General features: G+C 39.5%; 3 protein-coding genes across 3 annotated transcripts in view; 1 reads left to right on the top strand and 2 right to left on the bottom strand.

Annotated features, from left to right (window-relative positions):
- Nucleotides 1-462: 462 nt before the first annotated feature.
- LOC133020383 (cystatin-C-like) lies at nt 463-2,432 on the bottom strand. Its single transcript, XM_061086909.1, has 3 exons — nt 2,179-2,432; nt 1,303-1,416; nt 463-846 (listed from the first exon to the last, which is right to left on the bottom strand). Exons 1-3 carry the CDS (start codon nt 2,368-2,370, stop codon nt 772-774), a joined length of 381 nt encoding a protein of 126 aa, XP_060942892.1. The 5' UTR covers nt 2,371-2,432; the 3' UTR covers nt 463-771.
- Nucleotides 2,433-5,171: 2,739 nt separating this feature from the next.
- On the bottom strand, nt 5,172-8,244 carry mad2l1bp (MAD2L1 binding protein). The gene is made up of 3 exons (XM_061087810.1): nt 7,878-8,244; nt 6,585-6,871; nt 5,172-5,945 (listed from the first exon to the last, which is right to left on the bottom strand). The coding sequence occupies exons 1-3, from the start codon at nt 8,242-8,244 to the stop codon at nt 5,403-5,405; spliced, it is 1,197 nt and encodes a 398-aa protein (XP_060943793.1). The 3' UTR covers nt 5,172-5,402.
- kif16bb (kinesin family member 16Bb) overlaps nt 8,243-20,704 on the top strand; it is a 37,950-nt gene continuing 25,488 nt past the window's right edge. Inside the window, 12 exon segments of the mRNA XM_061087809.1 lie at nt 8,243-8,290; nt 9,714-9,762; nt 9,765-9,829; nt 11,208-11,304; nt 13,183-13,238; nt 13,240-13,286; nt 13,372-13,514; nt 13,774-13,929; nt 15,163-15,294; nt 15,433-15,608; nt 15,724-15,789; nt 15,871-15,930. Of these exon segments, the coding sequence (XP_060943792.1) occupies nt 8,243-8,290; nt 9,714-9,762; nt 9,765-9,829; nt 11,208-11,304; nt 13,183-13,238; nt 13,240-13,286; nt 13,372-13,514; nt 13,774-13,929; nt 15,163-15,294; nt 15,433-15,608; nt 15,724-15,789; nt 15,871-15,930 (1,095 nt within the window).

Genomic DNA, 20,704 nt, shown 5'->3' with positions numbered 1-20,704 from the left:
ATCTGGTGCCACCTGTGCTTCTATGGCCGGAACCCGAGTCAATAAGCGGTCTAATTCACAAGGAAAACTTTCAGAGGAGTACATGCTCTTGTTTAGACTTTCAAAGTAGGGAAAGAGGGAAAGAAACAAAGTGGTTTTCCTCTGTAGCTGCTCCTTTAGTATTACTCAATACATGATATATTGTTATAGACGTCAGAAAATAAATAACAGAAAGATGGCAAATGTATGAAATAGGAAGATTTTTTTTCTTAGGAAAGCTGTGGTAATTATTATTTTTATCAATTCCAGCCTGTATTTAAACCTTCAAACATCCCACATGAACTGTGTATGGTATGCCAGATAACAAATAGAAAAATAAGTGACATTTGAACAACAAATGATGCAGTAATGCCTGATTGGATTTACCAGTTGTAAATCTGCAAAAACAAACTCAATATGGACACAATCATTCAAGTTCAAGTGCAGCTTTAAATCATCATTTCTTTATTAGGTTTTTAGGAAACAACAAAACAGTTCAACACATAATTATTTGAAGTTTGTTTGATTTAATGATTATGCATAACTACCTGCACTATAATACTGCATAATTTGTTCTGTAATTTGACACAATACAACTGTCAGGTGTCAGTCAATCTAACATACAGTGAAAAAGCAAAGGAAAGTGGAAATGTTGATATATTTGCTGGTTTTCTAGTACAAAGTATTGCTTTTGCGTCAAGGTTATTTTTGCAAACGTTGCCCACGCTGAAGGTTTCCCTCGCAGGTCTCCGTCTAGCATTTCTCACCCACCAGCTGGGTGTCATTAAGCCATGGGCGGCTCCACACGGTGAATGTGCACACGTAAGGCTGCAGGGAAACAGGTCAGAACACACATCAGAAGTCACATTTAAATACTGAATCAAAATATGTACTGTGCAAAGCACTTCAATTACTTACCGAATAACTCATGTTCAATTATTTGATAAACCTAGTCATGTAGTCAAAAATAACTATTGTGTGACATCTTTAGGTTTAACAGTGTATTCGTGTAAGAAGAGTGACACATTTTTATGTTCCGTTAAGGTATTATTGACGCAGGAAAAGTAACTTTACACCACTCTACTTTGTCTAGTTTCTACTTCTCTCTATGGCAACAGCAACAAAGCTCAATTGATAGAAAGGGGGAAGTATGCAGTTGATTTGCAATCTGATGAAAAATATGATCTATTGTTTAAATGTTAAAGGTTTAAAGTTTCTTGATTAACATCCAACCCGTGTGTCTAAAACCTCTCCGTTTAAACAATGAATGAAAGCTGCAGTTACCCGAGCAGAGGCTGGGTCTTGGTAGACGGCGCACACTTCGTTGGCAGCATCGTTCTTTCTGCAGGGGGTCTTGGCCATTTGCACAGTGATGGTGTACTTGAAGCCAGCAACCACCTGGAGGAATACATGGGTGAGAAAAACAGGAATTTTCTCCCATAATAACAAGCACTAAAGCATTAACACAGAGCACATTTCAGAACTTACATGAACACACAACACTTATTATCATGTGTCTGTCGAACACCAGGGAATGAGCTGATGCAGCTCCACAGTGTCTTCAACACGTTATAATTTAAGATAAGATAAGATACAATAAGATAAGATGTGATACAATAGGATAAAATATGGTAGAATATGATATGATAAGGTAGGGCACCATAAGATACAATAATATTTGATCTTACGATATAATTCAATGAGAAAAGATACGAAAAATAAGATATGAGATATCATACAATAAGACATGGCAATGTCTGATAAAATAAAATGTTTATTTGCAGAGTTACAGCGGCAAGAGGGAAAGTAAAAAAACACTCAGTAAAAGTAAAAAAGAAGTAAAAAATAAAACATATAAGCTAAGGGATATATAAACAGTGTAACAGAAATCTATGAAGTGTATGATAAACAAGAAAACGCGCAATGGACTGGTGAATGAGTTGGGAAAGAGAGGACGGGGTGTGACAGGATTATGGTGTTTACATCCAGACCTATGTGATTATGGATTATCTTTAGGAATCCATGTGAATACGTGAATCGAGGAACACACGAACACTCAGTGTGGACCGGAAGGTTTGGGTGCAGGCCTACTGGCACTGAGGCCTAAAGACACACTGGATTACCGTAATTCCCTCGGGCAGACAATAAGCAGCCACTGACCTGTCTCTGGACCCGGATCACTTTAGCCACCTGGCTCTGGAACATGTCGTTGGAACCTCTGTTGTGTTTAACGACGGCGAACTCGAGGGCGTCCTGCGCTTCGCTGATATCGATGTCTTGGGGCCCCCCCACCAAACTGCCCAGGCCCACGGCGAACAGAGCCGCGAGGACGGGAAAGACGAGCTGGTTCATGGCGTTTCTGTCGGTGGAAATACGGAGCCTGGCAGAAGAGGAACTAAACAACAACACAGGTCTGGAACCCACCTTTTTATGTAAACAGCGACGTCACGGCGGAGGGAGTGACGTATCTGCACAGCCAATCAGAAAGCTCTGCAGCGCAAACCTGCACTGATATTTTCCACGGCTGCACCCCGCGGGAGGGCGGAGTTAGACCCTTCAGCGCCGCCCTGCTGGAGGGTCAGGGCGTCTCATGAAGGATGATGAGGTTACTGGTCAAAATGGCAAAGTGTTAAACTAAGAAAACCTGATTCTATATGGTTTGTGATTGTATTGCTTGTTTTCCTTGTAATATTTTAACTACCACTAACAGTATTATATATATATATATATATATATATATATATATATATATATATATATATATATATATATATATATATATATATATATATATATATATATATATATATATATATATAAAGATATATATTATATATTTAGATGTATATATTTTATTTTCTATTTTAAATTTTTTGATATTTTATTTTATTCTTTTTATTCTATTTTATACTATTTCTATTTTTATTTTATTGGGTTGAAATTACTGAGCATTGCTTAAAGAGAGTGTGTGACCCAAGCATTTCATTGACAGTGACTACTTCATGTTATCTCTGTTCATTTGACAATAAAAATCTTGAATCTATTTACATTCTATTTTATATTTATCTACATAGTTATATATTTTATTATAATTACCATTTTATTTTGCTATTTTATTTTTATTGTATATGTATATGTTTAGTTTTCGTTTTGATATCATATTCCTTTTTTGGCTTATGTTTTACAATGCATGTAATCTATTGTTGATATAGAAGAACAAATTACAACATCTAGAAATATCCTCATGTGCTCTTAAAAACAATTGGAGTGGCACACACCTCTCTAGCTTCTTTTAAATATCATCTAAAAAAACACTTTCTTTCTAATAGCTTTGGGGAATGTTACATTTGCATATATTTAATATGGGTAAAATGCCTCGTTTTGGTTTTAAACAATTTGGTGAGGTGACCGGCACTCCTACATCACTTTTTTTGTGTTTGCAGAGGACAATGTGCACCGATGACCAAAAACCATTGACACAGCAAATTCCTGGAAACCAGAGCAAATACAAAATACTTTGCCACAAGAAAAACAGGAACATGATCCATAAATCCATACAGACTAAAGGATTTAAATTATGACCTATACTATAGAATGAAGGGACCCTCATGATTGGTCATAATCTGCCCCCTTTATTCAATTTCTTTGAAAAGAATATCTGGGACGTCCTGAGGGAATAAGGCTACCCTCACACTCAGGCCACTAAACCAGACACTGCAGGTGAGGATATAAACCAAGAGATAATCTCACAAACACTGATGACCATATTGACATTGTTGATGGATTAAGCACAATCTCTGTTGTTGTGCTCTCCAGAAAATTCCTGAGAAAATAAACTGAAACAACTCAAATGTCACCAAAATTTTGTACGCTCATTATTCTGTTAGTTCAGCTGTTTTCATAGAGTAGTTTAAATAGTGTTTACTGGATGTGGAGAGAATGATCCTCAATCTTATTGTGGTCAGAATAGAAATAACATTGTGACAAATTGCTTGCAGTCATCATGAATAACTTTGTGCAGGAAACACAGCCTGGGTGACCCCTTGAAAAAAAGTAGAGAAATCCAAACAAAAGAGTGGATCAAAGCATGCGGCCAAGCTCTCACATGTCAAAACTGTATTTTTTTATTTAGCTAATCTGACCTTTATATCCCTTGAGACCCAAACATTTCTTAAGTTTTATTCAGAACAGGGATATCTGTTCCCTCTGGACATGATCGTTGTCAAATGTGCTGCTCTTTGTGGAGCCCGGAGCCAAATCCAAGCAAATAGTTTTGAACATTTGAAAAAAAAATTAAGAGGAAGGTTTGATCTGGAAAAACACAACAATGTATTAAAACGTTTTTAAGGGGTTAAATATAATTTTGATTCAGTTCTGGAACAGTTTTGAATCAAATATTTATTTTCGTTTTCATATATTTTGATATTTGGGGTCTATAGTCTTCCGTTGCAGATTTTATATTTTCATATTGAGATCTTATTCTTTAACTTTTTTTTTTCAATTTCAGAACTTTTTTCCACTTTCAGATCGTATTTTTTCAGTATCAGATTTCAAATGATCACAACTATGACCTGGATTTGGCTCCATTCAGCAGCTGCTGGTTTCCTATAACCAGTTTTGGTTTCTGAACCACTTAATCACCTCTCAGACCAATGTTATGTTACATGTCTTTTTAATGATAGAACACAAACAAATCTCTGTGTCTATGATCCCACCCACAAGACAACACATCCAATTCTTAACGTGTCCACAAAATTGCAACAATGCTGAAATCATATGAAGGTTAAGATAAATGTAAACATGTACACAGGTGATACTGGCAATCCAATGTGTCTACAGATTGTATTAAATAAAGCAATATAATGTGTTAAACCTCTCATGTTAAGTAAGTTAGAATGATATTGCATCAGTATTATGCTTGTTGGTTTGTGTTTAAAGGGATAGTTCACTGAACAATTTAAATTCACTCATTATCTACTCACCATTTGTGGACTCAAACACTTCCCGCCACCCTTCCATCGGCATAGTAGTGAGTAGATGGAGTGAATTTTCATATTTCAGCGAACTATCCCTTTAATATCTTAACAAAAGAGTGATACAAAACATGTAAAACATTCTTAATAAATATATAAAAATAAAATATTCCCCAACTGATTTTATCAAATGCCAACAAAGCATCTTGAGAACAAATTTTCTAAATATTTCAGAAGACAGTAAGAGAAAGGTTTGTGTCAATACACCCACTGTAGTTTGAGCTAACAGACTTTTAATCACCTGGAGAAAAGATTTACCTCATAATTCAATAAAACATGTACAGCTCAATTCAAAATTCGCTTTAACCACCATTAAAATGTAATATACGGTATAAGAAAGGGAGCTTTAATCTATTTGCTCCCCGACTTGGTTGAGTTGCTGAAGCCCTTGACCATCATTGGAGCCTGAAACCACACATAATCCTGCCAGTCTGACCCCTCTGCCCTTGTGTCCTTGCTGGGATCAGTGGAAAGAGCAATAATCTGGTTCCTTACACGAGTTGGCACTTTAAATTGTAGTTTAGGGCGGAACCAGCCTACGCCGCAATCCCTGTGAGCGAGCACTAAGATTGTGGTGGGCATTAAACGAACGGGTCTGGTGTCAGACAAAAGGTCCGCCACGAAAAGCGTGCGGAAGAGTTGCCTTAAGCACGAGGACACCCGGAGACACTGATCCCCACCAGCCAACACCAGCCCCTCCAGGTTGATCTCATACAGCTCTTTGGGCAGGATGAGGGAGCCCCCCATTAGGAGCAGCACGCGGGGCACCCTGCTCAGGGAGAAAAGCACCTCCAGTTGCTGCAGCAACTCCTCCAGATCCTGAAGGGTTTGCTGACACTTGCGCCAGTCCATGTCTGCTGTCTGCACCGGTCTGCGAATCACTGTGTCTTTATCCTGAAAAGCAAATAATTTGATTAAAACCTTTAATTGAATCAACAACCTGCCAAAGTGCTTGCTCGTTGTGAACACTGTCGGGTTTCTCTAAGGTCTCGACCTCAATATGTTATGATCCGGCGCTTAAAAATGAATTGAATATGCCCCTACTAATGCAAACCTTCTTTCTTTTTAATTTAGTTTTTATTGACATGTATTTTATGAAGCACTTTGTAACCTTGTTTAGATAAGTGCTATGCAAATAAAGTTATTATTTCAACATTTCCTAATCACTTATCTGAAGGAGGTTACCTGTACATTTGTTTGTTGGTTGATTTGTATGCTTGTTTGATTGTCAGCAAGATTACAGAGGACAACTGAACGGATTTCCATGAAATTTGGTGGAAGTATGCAGTACGGGTAGGGGAAAATCTATTGTGTTTCAACATTTTCACCCAAAGACTAATTCCTGGATCTGAAGCAATAAAAGAAAATCTGACAAATCTAGGGAACTGATATCTATGAGTGTGTGAAATTTGGTGAATTTAAGGGGGATGTTGGGCCGTGACAGGGGTTAGCGCTCTACCGAGTGCAATTCCGGTGTTTTTCCTTTTCACTTTAATATTTTTGATGTGCACGAAGATAATGTTTCCTGCTCACCTGCATTGAGGCTTGTTGCTTCTTCTGGGAATAAACCAGCTGGTCATACGTCATGGGTAGCTGCTGTCTCTGATAGAGAATGCACTTGAGGATCTCGCTGACAAAGCGGCAGCAGCCTTCCTGAGTCACAGTGCCAGGAAAGACCACGCTCACATAGCCTTGCTCCCGAGCTCTTCTCGCCACCTCAGCATCATTGTCCTCTGTGTGACTGTGTTTACTGGCAGTCACACTGGAATCATTCAAACCTTTCTGACCAGACGTGTTTTCCTCTTCTTCCTGAGCAATATCTGTCCAAATAGAGACAAGGAATAATGTTATTTGAGTGAGTAATGGACCCAGCTAGGTCAATTTAAACTAGTCAAATTAAATGTTAATGAAATCTAGCAGGACCAGTTTTTAAATGAAGCCATTGTCCCCATTTTCCTCTTAAATTGCAACTCTGCAGTTGTGGTGGTAGAATCAGTGTTTGCATGTGGCAAATACTCAAAAGTATGCAAGACTACACAGATAGTATCAGAAATATGTACTCAATGCATCAAAATAAGATTACTTATGATTCTGATTTGTTCTTTTCAGCGTTACATATTGTGCTTCAAGGGGTGAAACGATTGCTGGTAACATACCATAGTAAAATTCCCAACACTTAGTTGCACAGTATTAATGTTTAATCACCATGATTATCATGGTGATTTGACCATCCACTGTCACCAATTGTGTTCATTTAACAAACACTAATCATTTGTGCTGACTTTCAAATGTCTGAATGATGTCAAATGAAATGAAATGAAACAAGCAATATTGAGCATTATTAGGATATTCTGAAGTGACTTAGAAATTAACCAATATTATTGGACTTTTGGAAAACATTAGGCACAACTTGGCACATTCTATTAACTTATTAGTTGTGTTCATTTAAACCTGCATTATGGGAAGTTTCTTTACTTAACTGAATTTCCTCATTTCATATGGTTTTGACTGTATTAGTATTATATTAATAATGAATACAATGATAACAATAAACCCAGATAAGCTGCAAACCATCAAATTTAAGAAACAGAAATCTGAACTACTGCTGTTAAGTAAATCCAAATTATAAGTCACAGAGTTAAAGATATTCTGAGACAGTAGTACAAGTCATTATTTTGAGAAGGTTTCTTATTGTCAGGATTTGCAGGATGTGGAAATAAGCACCCTCAGTGCTTCTGCAATGAAGCAACAAACACTTAAATCAATCTTCCTGACAGGAAACCAGAGACAGACACACAGATACACATAGACACACAAACACTCTACCTGCAGCGATGTTCTCCTTCTCCTCCGTGTTGTTTACACTCGGCTCATTTGAATTTAACCTGGAGACGTCTTTCCCTTCTCTTTCGTGTCCCTGCTGGTCGGCTGTTTCCGTAGCCGCTCGGTATGAAAGGGAGTCTTCGGGAACACGGTGTAAAGTTGGGACTCCACTCGTCGTGTCGGGCTCCTGAGGAGTTGAGTTCGTATCTTTATCTGGAGAAAACCTCAGTCGCTTCTTTATCCCATTGTCCCCGCTGCTGACGATGGACGCGTCCTCGGTGTCCTCACAGCGTAAAGTTTGTCTAGATGCATCCGACTCCTCTGCCATAGTTTTGAATGATTCCGCCGGGTCTGTGCCGCACTGCATCATGGGAAACGTGGACTTCAAGGACCCTTCGGAAAATAGACTTCCCTTTGTGAAAACGTGGTTCATTAATAGACTGTTATATTACTGTATTCTATTCTATTATTTTCTATGTAATAATAATAATAATAATAATACATTTATTTGATCTAAATAAGGTTACAAAGGGCTTCACATAAAAAAAATGTTGGTTCGAACTCCAACGACTAAAAATAACAGATTGTTTCTGTACTTCTGTACTTTGAAATAAACATATTGACATTGTTATTTTTAGGCACTTTCTAGAATGTAAGACCGATGATGAGAAAATGGCTTCTGATCAAACTTCATAGAAAATGTTAGTTGCTTGACGTCCTATTATCGGACCCTGGCTCCACATGACGCGTGATTTCCCCCACGTGTTCCAAACGCAGCATAGTGACGTATCATAAAGTACATGTAGCGTTCACGTGCACAGTGAAAGGGCTGGAGGCAGGAATTGAATGTAAATAAAATGGAATATTAATAACATGGGATTTGAATAACATAGAAAAGACAAAAAAAGTCTGTATTGGCTAAAACAGTCTTGTGTTATTTTCTTAGTTGCTAGGTTTATATAGTTATATATTTGTACATAGTTTTATAGTATCGTAATTGTCTTATTTTATTTTTATTATATTATATTAGTATGTTTAATTTAAATCTGGCTCTGTTGAAACTTTTCTTTTCTTCTTACATGTGGAAATACAACTTGTGAGGGATGTTCGTACACCAAAGTACGACATTACTCAAGTTCCTATTAAAAACTACTATCTAGATTGTAAAATTATGTCAATTGGTTTATGACGTCAGCGACTTTGCATCTCCTAGGGCTCCTGTACCAAAAAATTCTCAGAGTTGTTTACGTTTAGTTCAATATATTATAAAATTGGAACAACAGAATTTAGTTCATAAAAATACATTTGTTGGAGAAAATAATCGCAAAGCAGAAGGAAAAAAATGACAAAGTAACAACAAAAATGTGTATTAACATAAAAGTGACTTGCCATTTTCATTTTAGTGAATGTGATTGTGTACTTGATCAGCAGTTATGTTAACAAACCTGAGATAAGTTTATTCGTGCAGAATGTCATCTTATTTTTTTAAAAAAGAGAGAAAATAAGAAAAGTATGAAATATTAAATCTGAACGTGCAGGAAGTGAGGACAGGCCGCAGGTGTGATAAATGGACACGTTGACTCTTGTGTGTGTTCTCAGAGAGAAGTTACTGTATTTTCAAATTCCAGTCTTTGTTCGAGTTCCAGTCCAGTTGCCTATTCAAGGACAGGGACTTAAGGACAGAGGAAATGCCTTTTCTTTTGACTCATACGATTCCACTGACAGAGACAGCCCAGCATTTGCCTCCCAGATGAGGTATTTACTTCTACCTGATTCTCGTCCTGTAAGCTTTTTTTTTTACCTGCTAGTTTTTACTAACCCCTTCCTCTGCTGCTTCAGATTTGTCATGACTTGGGCTCTGATGTGCTGAAAGCTGCATTTGAAGGTTTCACAGCTGTGTGTTTGCCTATGGCTAAACAGGATCAGGAAAATCCAACACCATGATGGGTCACACGGTAAGTAAGGCACTGTCAGCTTTCTCTGCACTAGAAGGTTAAAGTGGCAACTTGCCCTGTAGCAATCTTATGAACATTATCAGGTTATTGCCTTTGCCAAGGATGTTATGTTGTCACCCTTGTCCATTTGTTTCTGGTTGATTTGTTTGTTTGTAAGCAGGATCAAGAAATCTACTCAATTTCCATGAAACCTGTTGGAAGGATGCCATTTGGATCAGGGACGAATTCCACTTTCTGTAACACTGCAAAATAGGAACACCTTCAACACAGTTTCATAGAGAACAATTCATCGATCTTGATTAAAAAAAATCTGCACAACAAAGGAACTGATATCATAGCAGTGTCTCAATTCTGGGGATGCATCCTTCAGAGTATGCGGTCTACCCGGCTAACGAAGGAGGTGGTCTTCATGGATTTGCTAAGCCCCTGAAGGGCACTGAATCCTGGGATAGGTTGAGCCAGAAGGGAACAACCTGTTGGAGATTTAATTTCTCTGGGATGGAAGGGCACTTTTGTTGGCCTGGAGGGCCCATTCGCACCGCTGTGAGGCAACCAGTCTTCAAATGCAGCCTCTGAATGATGTGGCCCCTGGAAGGAGACCCAGCTTTTGAGTGGGTGAAATGTGATGCGACATGATTTAATTAAAGTGGACTGTTGGGCCTTGGTCAAGCTGTAAACGCTCTTTCTGCTCTTTCTATTTTCCACCTTGAATCTCAACTGTGGCCTTGAGTTAATAGTCCTTCAAACACTAGGGATCATCATGCAAGGGGTCCGAAATATTCCAAGCATTGAGAAGGTAGCATCATAGCTCTAAAACTACGTGCACAAGCAACTCCTCCACACCACATTAGAAACGGACTAATGGCAGCCTCATCAGACCTCCCTCCCCTTCTCTCCATTTATCTCAATGTGTTCTCCCCACTAATCAGAAAATGTGATGAGGGCAGCAACCCATAGCTTTTCTCTCCTCACCTTGCACAGCCATGGAAATTTCACATTACCCAATGAGGTTTCTGGCTTGTCTACCAGGAGGCTTGTGCAAGGTCATCAGCGGCGCTGCTGTCAACATCGCAGATAATTATATATGCCTCTTAATGCTCACTATCTGTTACCTTGTAATTAAAGCAAGAGGGCGTGCAGATCCGAGTGGAATTGCTTTATGCTTCAGTAATTCCATATCAGATGAGCGGTTGTTTGTGTTGTTCAGTAGTCTTTACATGTGCTGAGTAGTGGTCATAGCCTCGCAGACAACACTAAAATTAGGAGAATACAATGGGAGCAAATTAAATTGTCACTATTGGATGGAACACTATTTGTAACACTATCGTTTTGTGATAAGAGCTCTAATTGTTACATTTTCTGCTTTTTGATGTGTCAGGGAGATGAAGGTTTAATCCCACGGATCTGCGAAGGCTTGTTCCGGGAGATATCTCATAGAAGCCAAAGTGATGCTGTGTCGTTCCGTGCAGACTTAGGTCAGGTAAGGGACAACCACACACACAGAAATATTCCTTTTTATCTTTAAGTCACGGTGCAGGGCTGTTACAGATTACACATTTAATTAAGTGTTAAACTTGTCAAACACTCAAAGCTTTTTTTATGGTACAGAGCATATAGAGCTGGTGTGGTCCAGTGACACTGCTGAATCCAAAGCTATTGCTTTACACAGAGTTATTAACTGATCTAAGATTAAATATAAAAATAGTATAGTCTTGCCATACTTAAATTACTAAACCAAATATGATAATTCTAAAGGATATAGCAGCTAACAGAGATGATGCCTTATCATCATGGTGGAGGTTTGTCTCATGCTATTGTGAAAACTGCCCGAAAGTAATGTTGCAAATATATGCAAGAAACAAGAAGAAGTCTTATTTTCATTATTATGAAATTGCTCAGTGAGATACAGCACCTTTTCCTAAGTGCAACCAAAGGCTATGTGACTAACCAAATGGAATGCACATGTGGAATAAACCAGCACACCCTGTTCTTTCCACTCCTTTCATCTAATGGTGATTAGCCTTTTGGGCGGAAATAAAAATGATAAGGCAGTTTTCCGTTAGTGTGTTGTTCGGTTTTTCGTTATAATCTAACTGTGACACGACCCTTTTTAAAGGCAGAAAAACATTAAGGATCGATTACTATCAAAGTCTACGATGATACAGTCTCATTATGATATCTCTTTCAAGTCTCAGCTCCGCTCTTAAATGATTATTGCTCGCAGATAAAAATTGAGGATTTGAATCTTGTCAAACTACTGTGCAAACATTATTGAGCCATTTGGTTTCATCTGTGCTGCTGGCACATTATTTGGGTTTAATTCAACTCCGGAATTGGGTTTTTATCTGCCAGGCCCGGCCAGGCGCCGCTTCAGAAGATGTTGAATAGCTCGAAAATGAGTGAGGGATGGCAAGTTTGACAAGTAACACATTTGAATTGTAATTTTTAGGATTCAGTGTGGCTCACACATCAGTCTCCAAATAGATGGTACACGTGTTGTCATCAGGTAAATTAATGTTAGTGTTCTAAGCAACAGCAGAGAAATATAGTGTTCGCGACAGGTTATACTAATTATTAAAAACTCTTTAACAATCCCGTTGCACCCAACATAGATAATGATTTCATAGAGTGCAGTTTCCTTCATTACTTAATTGCTCATTTCTTTGTTTTGGCTCCACTCCTCAGTGGAAAGAAATTTAGTTATTTAGTTTAACTTTCTTCTGAAACCTTTTAGTGTCTTTTGTCTTTGTGCCATTTAATTCCACCGCTGTTAAACCTCATCATGCATTTTTTATTCTGTAATAAAGGTTATAATAGAAGAATCATAAGTAACACTAACTATGTTAATAATCACCCCCCAGTTTAACGAATGTAATAATGGCAGCTATGCCTCTAGTCATTTAGAAACCATCTAATATCACAAGCGGTCTGAGTTGTCATCACTGCCAGAAAACGACCTGCGTGGCTACATCCAGAGGATATGGTTCCTGCCGTTTCATTATTGTCACACATTCCTAAAGCCTAATTATTTCATGGTTTGCATTATTTTCAAATCAGCGACTCAGATTAGTCCTTTTGCTCAGTGCCGCACCCCCTACAGTATTGATTGAGGTGCTCTGCTGTTTGTTTATTCAAAGCCATGCAAGCAGAATGCAAGCACATTTTTGGCCGTAAACCCGCTGCTTCTATTTTCATGGTAAGTAGTAAATAGCAACTTGTTTTGTTCTCACCTGGTGCTGTGCCATTCACAAATCTGCATTCAGACACTTTTTTCATTTGTTCTTTTGTGGCCTTGGTGCAATCTTGGATGACATTATTTTATCTGTGTTTCTGTCTCGGCACCAGCTGTTTAGAGATCTATAATGAACGTGTGCAGCACCTCCTCAAGAAGAGAGCTACACCTACAGATGGTGGAGGTCAGACTGAATGAGCACCCAAGAGATGGCCCCTATGTTCAGAATAAATATTCAGTTATACTCCACAACCACCGCAGCTGATCTTAAATGCATATGATCTAATACAGGAAACTACAACCTGTGTGTAGATCTGTCCAAGCACTTGTTGCATAACCACAGTGACGTGGAGGACCTGATCCCTCCCGGCAACGCCAACCACACCACAGCCGGCACGGGCATGAATGACCTCAGTAGCCGCTCCCGCGCCATCTTAACCATCAGCTTCACACATCAGCTTCAGTCTGCCATGTCTCATGTTCTCAGTTTTTATTGAGGTGGTCCACTGTTAGTAAAGGCCATTCCTCCTGAGCTCTAATTAGCATCAAGTATCCATTATGTGAAGTGATCACTTTCAACTTGTCTTCATCTTCAAAGTATTTCTCTTTTTAATCCTTAAGAGTCACTTTTTGTCGTGATGCTGCTTCCTCTGTGAAGTTGCCTTCCTCTGAACTAAACAGTGATTGCTGAATAATATTTTTTTCCTGTCACAGGCGTGGTTAGAATTGGAGTTGGCGCATGAGACGTTAAGTAAGATCAGCAGTGAGAGAGCCGACGCCACATGCCCCACAGGCTGAGACCGACTGAAAGAAGGTGCCAACATCAAGGAATTCCTGGTCACCCTGGGGAGCGTCAGCAAGGCTTTGGGTAAATGGCTGTTTACAGTTCCTGACACAACCCAACACCTTGTCTTAATCTAGTACTGAAATCGGTGAAGCTGTTTTCAGACCTGCACTGAATTCGGTACATTCTCCTGAAATTACGCAGAGCAGCTGTAAGTTAGAACACAGATGTCCAAGTCAGTTGGTCTGAACTTCTTTTCCCTACCAGCCCCCTAGAAAAAACTCCAGGGAATTGCTCAGCAGAATTCACTGTGAGTAAGGGGGCGTGAAAAAACTGAAACAAAAACATACAAAAACAATACAAATATGTCAGGAAAAAAGAGGTGCCATACAAGTAGAGAGCTTGTGGTTTTAAGTGCCAATACCAATGTGTTGTAAACAAATATTCTACAGTGAAATGTATGCATCATGTTCTGTCTCCTGCATGCTCTATCCAGATGCTATTCCTCACCTTCTCTTGTAGTAGTGTACGCATGTAACCAAGACTATCTTCTGCTGCATTCTTCACATGTGCAAAGCAAAGTCCAGAGAATGTCCAGACTCTATTGCCCGGACATTGTCCAGAGTTTATATCTCCAAACAGCAACATAGATTGGAATATGATTGTATTCAAGTTGGGTACCATGATATTTGCTGTGTAGTCTATCTAACTATTTGGTAAATGTATTTATATAGCTCTTTACTAGTCTGATGATGACCACTCAAAGCGCTTTACAGTACAGTTTCAACTTCACCCATTCACACACACATTCATATAGTGCATCTACTTGCAGCACTTTGTTATTCTATGGGGGGCTATTGAGGGTTCAGCATCTTGCCCAAGGACACTTCGGCATGCAGATGGTTCAGACTGGGGATCGAACCGCCGACCTTCAGGTTGGAGGACGACCACTCTACTACCCCTCAGCCACAGCCGCCACAATTTAAAATGTGTCCCTGCACTTTGCTGCACTTGATTTTGCGATAGGTCTTGCAATCAGATATTTCGTTCAAATCCAAATTGGTTTTTCATCATTTGAAGGAAAAAAAAGTCTGATCTGATTGGAAAACACATGACTGTAACGAAACTCTGTATTGAATTTTATTCAGGATCTTAACAAGCTCAAAGTCTTAGTGCAAACCAATAACATATTTTGAGGATGAATATTTGCTAGTGACACTTTTGCTCTCACTGTGGATTTACAGAGCTGGATGGAACATAACATTTATTACAGTGAGTTTTTCTGAGTCAGTGTTTTCGTTCTGTGTGACTCCCCAGCTGACCTCAGCGTGGGTGGACAGTTGACAAAGAAGAAGAAGCAGACCTTCATTCCGTATAGAGACTTTGTGCTGACACGGCTACTTAGAGAGAGCCTGGGTGGAAACTCTATGACTTCTATAATGTATGTATGTACTTTATAGACCTGCTGTTTGGAAAAAATACATGTTTTTGTGAACCACATAATCCTTTTTTTTGTTTTTGCAATACGTCCTCCCACTTCTTGTAATCAATATGTGCATATTTCTCCCTGGTGACCTGTAATGGCAGCCATTTCTCCTGCTGATGTGAACCATGATGAGACCCTGAGCACTTTGCGCTATGCCAGTCGAGCTAGAAACATAGTGAACTCTCCCACAGTGAATAAAGACGGCAGCGTGAAGGTTATCAGAGAGCTGCAGGCAGAGGTTGCCAGGCTCCAAAGGCTGCTGGAAGAAGCCAATCAGGTCCTGCATATGTTCAAGCTCACCTAAAAGGCCAACAAGTACACAAAACTATATATGTTGACAGTCTTTTATTCAAAGGTTATATTGTCTGTTGGACTGTCTTTCACTACTCCAGGTCTCCCGTGGGGAGCTGTCTTCCTCCGTGCTACTAGATGAGGAGCTGCATCAGAATGAGGCAAAGGTGAGTCATACTCTGTGTGAATGGAGCACAGGGGTGTTTTGGTGTCTTACTCTGTAAATAATGCACCTGTTGTTCCACCAGGTTCTTGTACTGACCAAGGAATGGACCAGCAAGTGGAATGAGACTCAGAGTATCCTGCAGGTACAACAATTATTTTTTCATATATTTAACTAACAGGACAAATGCATAGTAGCTGCACAATCTGTGACATCTGTCATGCTTTCCTTATTCCTAACGTGAATAACTAAGCCCGGCATGTACCTTTGGCCTCATCAAGACCAGGAATAGGAGCTGGTTTACCAGTTATTCTGACAAAGGCCACATGAGCTTTTGTGTAAATATTCTGGAGCCAGGTTAGATTAAAGAGGCTGTATATTTTATATTTTGGACATGATGTAAAATATAAAGAAGCACTGGTTCAATGATCCACTGGTAATTTTATACTTTAATCAAATAGTATTTAAAGGTCAACCATATACTTACAGTAAAACCCTGTTTTTCATGATTTTTCTTCTTTGATACAGTCACAATAGTTTGTGTAACTGTTATTAGTTTATGTTTTCCTACATTGTTTTCTATGCCATCATTTTCCATTTAGCAATCATTAACGTTTCTTTAAATCCATCATGCAAAGTTGGATTTGTAAAAGAATGTTGTAAAATGATGCTGTTTGAAGCTTGATATAGAAGGATATAAGAAGGATACTTAAAGAAATATAGAAACTAGAAGCCCACTGAGTGCACAGACTGTAAAGGTTGCATTCATATTAACACTAACAATCAACTGACAGCTCCAAAAGCAATTTTGAAAGATTGCTGCTTGTAGTAAGGACATCCTACCAGCTGGTGTCACTGCAGGTCTGGTGAACAGCTGCAGCCACTTCATGGACTGGAAATGGTAATACGAGTAGAGTCAACCTGGCATTTAATTTAATTTTCCATCCATTTAGATTTAAAATAGATTCAAAAGCCCTGTTTGCGTAATGATGGTGAAGTTAGTGTTTGACAGTGTTTGGGGAAAGTGACAAGAAAGATCACAGGCGCGCCTTCCCCTTCTACCCGATGGTTCCTCTGAGGCCAGGACAGGGTGGCGGCATTCACGCAAGAAATCCAGCTGCAACCACACAGTTTACACTGAACACTTTTCCTCTGTTGAATTTGTGCCCAACCTCCCAAATAACACCAAATGTCATCTGTTCGGGGCTCATCGTGTTCAGCCAAGTGGCCTGTTGCATTATGCATCGAGCCGTGAAGCGTGCCAGTCACGACGAGCACCGAGTTACTTCTTGTCTCTATCATACGCGCCAGCAGTGCATTCTGTCCCTTCGAGTATTTGCATGGGTTTAAAGTATTGTGTTGATGTGGCCTTTGAGAGATGACACTGAATAGTTTTGTGTATTCCTGGCTTGTAGCACTCAGTAGTGATCCTGTAGGTCAGGGGATGAGTAATAGAAGGCAGATTGCTTTTATGAAGCCATACGTTTAAGAGGACGACGTGTACGGATTTTAAATACGCTATACATGAATGTTGGTTATATATGTGCATGGTGGACAATTAACATTCTACTGTATGGTGGTTAGGTGACATTTAGTGGCTTGACAGCCCTTTATTCATTACAGTGTATTGAAACTCATTAGCAGCTGTCACTGCTCCTAATTAAGAGGTCTTGATTATTGACATATGGCACTTTTGTTTCTGACTGTCTGGCATATTAATTAAAGTCTCTGTATTGTAAATCTGTTTGCATGGTCAACCGGTGATGACTTTACGCTATGAGGCATCGTCCATCTCTGCTGATAGAGCTGAAAAATAGTTACTTATTTATATCTGCGCCCATCCATAAATCCACCTGATACGATGCATGATACGTCGTGACACCCAGGAAAAAAGGTCACTGTACTGGTGACCGGCAGACACACTGGTGTTGCCAAACCTGAAGTGTTTGATGAATGACTTTATTGATTTGACATTTGTCTTCATGGGCATTTGCAGTCTGGCCAGGTGAAAAATGATAAGTGGGATTCCTGCATGGAAATCTGCAGAGACAATAGAGGTCGTGTTTTTACCTGGTTCAGTACAGAATTGGCTATTTCAAAATGATTATTTTTTGTTAAATAAATGGCATTCAAAGTTTTTTATCAAAAGGAATGATACTTACAGTGTCATCCATAGTGCACGTTCTCCATCTCCAGCACATGCTTTATAAATTGAGAGCAGTCTACTCCAACTCTTCGTCTCTCGATATATTTTGTGTTTAATTCATTTGATTCTTTTGCTGAGAGCGAGATGAAATTTTCTGCTTGGGCTGTAAAGAGACAAGTACGAAGACGAGCTGACCAAGAGCGGTGTAAACAGAATTCTGAATTCTGTATTCAAAGCAGATTTAGAATGCAAAGTTATTCATCGTCAGCTTCCCAGATTGGTTACAGGGCATGTGGGGAAGAGAAAGTAATTAATATGAGATGGATTCCAGAGCAGCCTCTTACCAGTCAGAGGCGGAAACAGATTGAGGAAAACAAAATAAGGCAAGAAGAGGGTAAAGTGAAATGTTCTACTGCAGGGGTAGTCATATAAATATATATATATATACATATATACAGACACAAAGATGTGTGCGTTCACGTGTGGAGTTGCTTTTCTCCCTCCAACAAACCATGCGGGAAGAAACCTCCATTTCACTAAGATAAAATGAACTACAGTGGTTCTTTGATCCTGGTCGTCTTTGTATTTCCCAAACCCGGTACAAATCGGCACAAAGGCACAACTTAAGTTCTGAATGCTCTGAGGCTTGTTCTGTTTAATGTCAGTGTCAGCAGTTGCATACATCATAATCAGTCTGTGTACGATGTCAAGACTTCTACATGTTCTTTTCAGCAGGTTCCCTTTGATTATTCCCATAACAGGAATTCTTGCCTCCAAAAGAGATGAACTTGATTTTCTTCATTAAATTCTCGAAAATGAGTGATTGCTCAGCGTTGTTTGAAACACACATTGGGAACACATGTTGAAGATGTCGTGTTCATGCAAAGACTGAAATCGACTTGCTCCAGCCTTAAAATCGAATGGTATAGACACGAGTTATAGAAATATTTGGAATTTCAGGATATATTGTCCGCACGTGCAAAATGACAACTATCATGGGTAATGTAGCAGAAAAGCTCAAGATGCATAGTAAGGCTTATGGCTGCAGCTTCAAGCTGATTACACAGCACATTCATATTAGAATACCAGGATATAACAACCTTATCTTGGCTGTTGTCACATGCAGCACGTGCAAATAACAAAGTTTAGAATAATAAACGGAAAGCATTAAAATAATGACATTATGATCATTACAAACAAAAGCCTGAAAACTGGCCATGTAATTCCCTGTCACCTTTTTATGCATTATTCACTCAACCTTCCCTTTTTTCTGAAAAGTACCAGTCTGGGATATAAGTGCAGCTCTTTCAAGGATATTAACCTTTAAATGTAACAGAGCAATTCACACGCTGAAGTTTCCCTCTTGTTCTGAATTCAGTACCTGCTCATCTTTCCTGTTGGTAAGTTACTCCACTCGACAAGGCTGGTGGGCTGTCGGGGAGAGAATCAATGGCCGGCCTTGTATGGCAGTGTTTTGAAATGCATATTAACCAAGTCGGGAACCTGTGCTGTCAAAGTGTGCTGAAAAACCCATTAAAAATTCTGCCCAACCACAGATGATGGCTTTTAATGGAAGCCCAAATGCTATGAGCTTGGCTGCTGGTCTAGGCCGCAGTTAATTACAGTATGTCCACCAGCTGCCTCAATCTGCACGCCGATTTTTTTTTGTTCTCATCTCACAGACACACAGACACACACACACACACACACACACACACACACACACACACATATACACACACACACACACACGCACACACAGACTGAATGACTAACTGTGTGGTTGTGGTGAGGATCAACTTTCTTTGGTATGTGTGTGAGTGAATATGAGGAGAAAATAAGAGGATCTCAATCTTTTCCTGGTGTCTGAGGAAAGTGACACAGTGCATTATCTGCCCGGCTGCTCCTCACCTCTAATGAAGTCTGTGAAGAATCCCTTTTAATTAAGTACAGGGGCCTGGGTCGATGCCTCTCCTCCTTTATTAGAAAAAAAAAGAATGTCTCCCATCTCGCAGTGAGCAAGGTGCTGCTGCTGGTGGACACATCTCTCACTCCAGTCAAATATGAAACCGAGCAGGAGGCGGTTGAAATAGACTAGTGTATGCAGAGTGCTGGTTGTGAAGCCTCCGTACAGTATATGACATTTTCTGCTCTGACTCATGGGGAGCTACTTAAGATAATCCGTGGCAATGTGAAGCATTAGTCCACCAGCTTAGCAGAAGAATACTTCTGATGGGGCCTCTCATAGTCGAGGAGACTCTCCGTTATTGAACCTCAGCCGGTGCCCGAGGAGGAAAAGGTTACCAGCCTTTAACACTTGCATCGGGAGTTGGATTTCTCTTAATGGCGTGGTTCAGTGTGTCTTTTTGAACTTTGCAGGTCATCCCAGGCAAAGTGATTCATTTGTTGCTGAATAATTTGAGTTTATACTGCAAAAAAAAAAAAAAAATCATTCTGTCTGCAGCCTTTCTGGCCTTTTCCTAAGCTTCACTCACATCTTTTTAGTCTGGAAGGAAATAATATTAAAATGACATTTCACACAAAGTTTAATCAATATCACCTCCAGACGGACACACGACAAGGTGGTGTGACTCATGCTTTATATTTCCTCAGCAACAATTGTTGGAGGCAGTGGAGCAGTTTATGGAGCAGATCAGAGGTTTAAGTGTAGCCGACCTGTGCTTTAGAAACGGCTTTCAAAGATTAAATCAATTTCTCGACTTCTTATCACATTTCTGCGGCGGTGCTGTGACACCGTTGAATACATATTTAG

Source organism: Limanda limanda, chromosome 15 (genome assembly GCF_963576545.1).
Source record: "Limanda limanda chromosome 15, fLimLim1.1, whole genome shotgun sequence".
Taxonomy (NCBI): domain Eukaryota; kingdom Metazoa; phylum Chordata; class Actinopteri; order Pleuronectiformes; family Pleuronectidae; genus Limanda; species Limanda limanda.
Note: the sequence above shows the minus strand (reverse complement) of the source record. Positions and strands in the feature narration are given on the sequence as shown.

Coding starts and splice junctions, on each gene's coding strand:
- LOC133020383 (XM_061086909.1), bottom strand. CDS start 2,370: ATGAACCAGCTCGTCTTTCCCGTCCTCGCGGCTCTGTTCGCCGTGGGC. Junction 1,417..2,178: donor TGATCCGGGTCCAGAGACAG/GTCAGTGGCTGC, acceptor GTATTCCTCCAG/GTGGTTGCTGGCTTCAAGTA. Junction 847..1,302: donor AAGACCCAGCCTCTGCTCGG/GTAACTGCAGCT, acceptor GTTTCCCTGCAG/CCTTACGTGTGCACATTCAC.
- mad2l1bp (XM_061087810.1), bottom strand. CDS start 8,244: ATGATGCAGTGCGGCACAGACCCGGCGGAATCATTCAAAACTATGGCA. Junction 6,872..7,877: donor GAAGGAGAACATCGCTGCAG/GTAGAGTGTTTG, acceptor CTATTTGGACAG/ATATTGCTCAGGAAGAAGAG. Junction 5,946..6,584: donor AGCAACAAGCCTCAATGCAG/GTGAGCAGGAAA, acceptor TTTGCTTTTCAG/GATAAAGACACAGTGATTCG.